The sequence below is a fragment of the Sminthopsis crassicaudata genome, chromosome 4, assembly GCF_048593235.1.
Source record: "Sminthopsis crassicaudata isolate SCR6 chromosome 4, ASM4859323v1, whole genome shotgun sequence".
Taxonomy (NCBI): Eukaryota; Metazoa; Chordata; class Mammalia; order Dasyuromorphia; family Dasyuridae; genus Sminthopsis; species Sminthopsis crassicaudata.
This window is the reverse complement of record NC_133620.1, coordinates 371607131-371611909: the sequence shown is the minus strand read 5'-3', so window position 1 is coordinate 371611909 and position 4779 is coordinate 371607131. Positions and strand designations below refer to the sequence as shown.

General features: G+C 36.0%; 1 protein-coding gene across 1 annotated transcript; it reads left to right on the top strand.

Annotated features, from left to right (window-relative positions):
- Positions 1–203: 203 nt before the first annotated feature.
- On the top strand, positions 204–4066 carry LOC141539382 (protein S100-A12-like). The gene is made up of 3 exons (XM_074262100.1): positions 204–310; positions 2439–2597; positions 3792–4066. Exons 2-3 carry the CDS (start codon positions 2460–2462, stop codon positions 3942–3944), a joined length of 291 nt encoding a protein of 96 aa, XP_074118201.1. The 5' UTR covers positions 204–310; positions 2439–2459; the 3' UTR covers positions 3945–4066.
- The last annotated feature ends 713 nt before the right edge of the window (positions 4067–4779 follow it).

Genomic DNA, 4779 nt, shown 5'->3' with positions numbered 1-4779 from the left:
AGGCGGTTTGGAGGAGGGGAAACAGGAAAGAGAAAGGTTTCTTGGTCTTAGCCTTCTGTATGTTAACATTCAATTAGTGGTCAGAGAAAAAAAAAAGCAAAAGTTCACAAAATAAAAAACAGAAGATGAGTCCAGGAAACTCTTGAGTAATTAAACATTGTCTGGAAATTGCATCAAAATGAATCATAGAGAATTTCCTAATGAGAAGTGGTAGGCGCCAAGTATTTATCTCTATAAAAGTTACCTGGGTCCTGGGCTTCTCACTGATTCCTGATTTTCTTTGCAGTCCCATTCATCTGCCTTTCTATAGGTAAGTCTCCTTAACTTGAACCTACAATATGGAATTTCTAAGGTTTTCAAATAGTAAGCTTTAAAGGACCATAGGTCAATGGATTCACATAAATCCATAGGTTTGACTTTGTTCAGGAGACTGAAATTTTGACCCATTTTAGTATTCATTTGGACACATGTGGAGTTATGAAACCTGACTTCCAAGTCTAAGTTGGTTTAACTCTTTGTGTCACAGTAGTTTTAAGTGAGCTGGAATGGTCCTAAATGTTCTTTAAGATTCTTTAACTCTGACAATTTCAGGATCTCAAAAAAAGGAAGGACTAACCCAATGAGATAATTAGCCAGGTGTTTACAGAGCCATTATGCTTGACTAAGGTGAGAATCTTGTTCATCCAGAAAGTCATTCCTGTTGTAGTTCAGTTGTTTCTGCCTCTTTGAGATCTCTTGTGGGGTTTTCTTGGCAAAGATACTGGGGTGGTTTGGAATTTCCTCCTCCAGCTCATTTTAAATTTGAGGAACCTGAGGTAAACAGAGTAAAGTGACATATCCAGGATCACGAAGCTAGTAAGTGTCTGAGGACAGATTTGAACTCAGGAAGATGAGTGTTCCTGACTCCTACCAGGTGCTCTATCCACTGAAAAACTTAATTGCCAGGATCATTCCTGGATAAGCTCAAAGGGAAAATAATCTCTCTCAATGACTCTAACTTATCTACCCTAACAAATAAGGATATAAAGAAGGCTTCTCAGCAGTGATAAAAACAGTAATAACACTAATATTTCTATAATATGATATTAATATTCCTATTAAATATAATAGAAGGCAAATTTACATATTAATAACTTTTATTCAACAGAAAAAAACAGTTATTTTTTTCTCATCTGTGCAAAGTCCAAGGAATATTAAATATTAAAGAACAGCAAGGTAGCAATTTATCTCAGACTATTTCAATCTGAATTTTCTTGAATAAGATGAGAAGAAAGAGATGGCAGTGATCTCAATATCAATTATAATAGCACAAATGGGTTATCTAAAAATTATTGATTTTAGGCTTTGGAATATAGTATTGTTTTTGTTTGTTCTTTGTTCTCAAAGAGGCCCATGACATCAGGGAGATGATGCTATGATATGCAAATAATTAGAATTTAAGTGAGGAAGGGCTGTTCAAGGTCACCTGCCTAAATTTCCCCTCCAGAGCTATCTGGGTCCAGTGGCCAGATATTGATCATTGGAGATGGCCCTGGAAACAGTGGGAGGTCTTGGTCTTTTTTAAGTTCAGGTATTCAACAGGTCTCAATTTGACATTCCCATTCAGAGCAGAAAATTTGTTTTCCTGACATTTTCCTCAGGTTCATTTTTTAAAAAACTATGTTTTTTCAAAGCTGCTGGAAGGTGGAAGGAGACAGTGTGTGTGTGTGTGTGTGTGTGTGTGTGTGCGCGCGCGTGCAAGCACATGTGCATATGTGCACAGAATGGGACAGGGTGGTGAGGGATGAAATAACCTCCAAATTTAATTTCAGCACAGCTAATCTGAGACTGGTAATCTACAAGAAGAGAATGGGGGGGGGCATCTAGGTGGCTCAGTGGATAGAGCACCAGCCCTGAATTCAGGAGGACCCAAGTTCAAATCTGGTCTCAGATACTTAACACTTCCTAGCTGTGTGACCCTGGGCAAGTCACTTAACTCCAGCCTCAGGGGGAAAAAAAAAAAAAAAAAAAGAAGAGAATCAGGAACTTATTTAGGCATAGTCCTTCCAACACAGACAGAAATTTAAGGAGTAGAGGAATGGAGACTTAATGGGGAAAGGAAACATAGAACATAGGATAATAATTAACACTAGTAATAACTAGCATTTATACTGACAGATAACATTTATATTTCACTTTAAATGTTGCAAAGCAATTTTCAAATATTGCCAGTCTCATTTTATCCTCACAACACCCTTGGGAGGAAGATCCTGTGATTATTCTCATTTTATAGATGAGAAAACTGAGGCAGAAAGTGACTGCTCAGGATCAGCTATTAAGTGTCTGAAGTCGAATCAGGTCCAGTGGTCTATCTGTCTGCCTGATCATAGAATTAAAACTGCAAGGGACTTTAATGGTTGTCAAATGCACCAGTCAATCTGTCTTTTCTCCCTTTTTAGGCTTTTAGAAGATTTGTGAAGATGACTGATCTGGAAAATGCTTGTGAAACGATAGTTAATATATTCCACCAGTACTCTGTGAGGACAGATGATTTTGACACACTTTCCTTTAATGAGTTCAAAAGGCTTGTGAAGGAGCAATTTCCCAACTGGCTTGGGGTGAGTAGATTCATTTTTGGGTTGGATCTAGACATGTCCTGGGGTCCCTTTCTCCATATTTTAGCATCCTGAATCAGCTCAATGCTTGGATGATATTTTGGCTTAGCTACTCTTAATCCTTTTATGTATTATTATGTATTATGTATTAGTCCTTATGTCCCAAGCCAGATATGATGCTGGCAAATTCACTAAAGGCTGATTCTGGACCTAGTAGGGTGGAAAGGTGGGAATCGAAGCAGATTTAACAAAAGAAATCTATTTACATAGAAGTACTTTGTGCTAGTTAGACTAAATTGAAGGAAAGAATGTCTACTGATTTTTTTCCAATAGATCTGGAAATACCTAATGGGAAGTAGAAAGAAAAGCTAGTCTATGCTCTCTTATCCCCTACATGCTTCTATAACTACAGAAAAAGTTCCTTAAATAACAATTGCTTATGAAGTGGAAAGACTGAAAATAAAATTTGCTTCTTTAGGGATAGGGATAAAGGGAAAACTGACTTTAGTGCCTGAACTCTATCCAGTGATTGACCTCCTGTCAATATGACAAGCTTGGTCTGGTATGGGAAGGCCTTTCTTTCTTTCTTTCTTTCTTCTTTCTTTCTTTCTTTCTTTCTTTCTTTCTTTCTTTCTTTCTTTCTTTCTTTCTTTCTTTCTTTCTTTCTTTCTTTCTTTCTTTCTTTCTTTCTTTCTTTCTTTCTTTCTTTCTTTCTTTCTTTCTTTCTTTCTTTCTTTCTTTCTTTCTTTCTTTCTTTCTTTCTTTCTTTCCTTCTTTCTTTCCTCCTTTCTTTCTTTCCTCCTTTCTTTCTTTCCTCCTTTCTTTCTTTCCTCCTTTCTTTCTTTCCTTCCTTCCTTCCTTCTTTCTTTCTTTCTTTCTTTCTTTCTTTCTTTCTTTCTTTCTTTCTTTCTTTCTTTCTTTCTTTCTTTCTTTCTTTCTTTCTTTCTTTCTTTCTTTCTTTCTTTCTTTCTTTCTTTCTTTCTTTCTTTCCTTCTTTCTTTCCTCCTTTCTTTCTTTCTTCCATCTTTCTTTTCTTTCTTCCTTTCTTCTCACCACAATGTATCCCATAGTTAATTAATTAATTATTGGATCTAAGACCTCAGTATATGGAGAAGGGAAGACACCAAGATGGAGAGTATGTTTGCAGAATCCTGGAGAAAATATATTAAGCTTTCCAATAATTTTTTTTTTTTTTAGAGAGTAAATGATCCAGAATTTATCACAAACACCTTCCAAAATGTGGATAAAAATAAAGACAAACAAGTCGACTTTGGGGAGTTCGTGAACTTGTTGATCCCTCTGATAAAAGCTACTCATGATCATCTCCATGAGAGAGATCATAACCACTGAAAGAATTGAGAATCTGCCTATCCATCCCTTTCTCACTTCTTCAGATGAAGCCTCTCTTCAAGCCATAAAAATTTGAATAATGACATGATGAAGTCTGATAATAAAGAGGTTCCTGAAAATTCTTCCAAGTTCCCTTGTGTTTTTCTTCCTTCTGTTTCACTTGCTTCCTCATCTTTTTTTTTTGATTCACATGCCCTCTGACTTTTAACTCCCTCATGAACAAATTAAGCAAGATTTCCATGACTTTGAGCAAAGAAGAGCAGAGATATGGGATGTGGGGATGGGAAGAAGTATGGGGAGTAGTAGAGGTTGGGAAGGAAAAGAGTGATAGATCTTTCAGAGGAAATCGCTAAAATTGTGTGAAATTGGTGATGGATTATATTAATCTTAGAAGGATACACCAAGGCTCCTTTTATTGTCTTCTTGTGAATTTTAGAAGATCATAGGTTCTCAAAAGCTATGCAAGTGGAATGTAGGGTCCTGCTTGCACGTCCAGGCTGTTTGAGAAGGGACCTAATAACAGACTATATGTCTGTTGGTCAAGATTAAATTTGAAGACTCATTACTAGAGAGTTGCCCACTAGGAAATGAAGTATTTAATCATATCCTCTAATCTACCTTTTATACATTATTAAAGTTAAATTACAGAGAACAATTTCTGTTAATTATTGGTAAATTAGAGAAGCCTATAAAGCTAAATGATAATCATTTACACTTGTAGCTCCTTGGGTTCTCTGAAATGCCTCAAATATGTTTACCTCTTGTTATATTGAGTGTTATAACTTTATTCTGTGTAAATAAGTACTTTTACTTGAAATTCAAGAAGAAACATTTT

Coding starts and splice junctions, on each gene's coding strand:
- LOC141539382 (XM_074262100.1), top strand. CDS start 2,460: ATGACTGATCTGGAAAATGCTTGTGAAACGATAGTTAATATATTCCAC. Junction 2,598..3,791: donor AATTTCCCAACTGGCTTGGG/GTGAGTAGATTC, acceptor TTTTTTTTTTAG/AGAGTAAATGATCCAGAATT.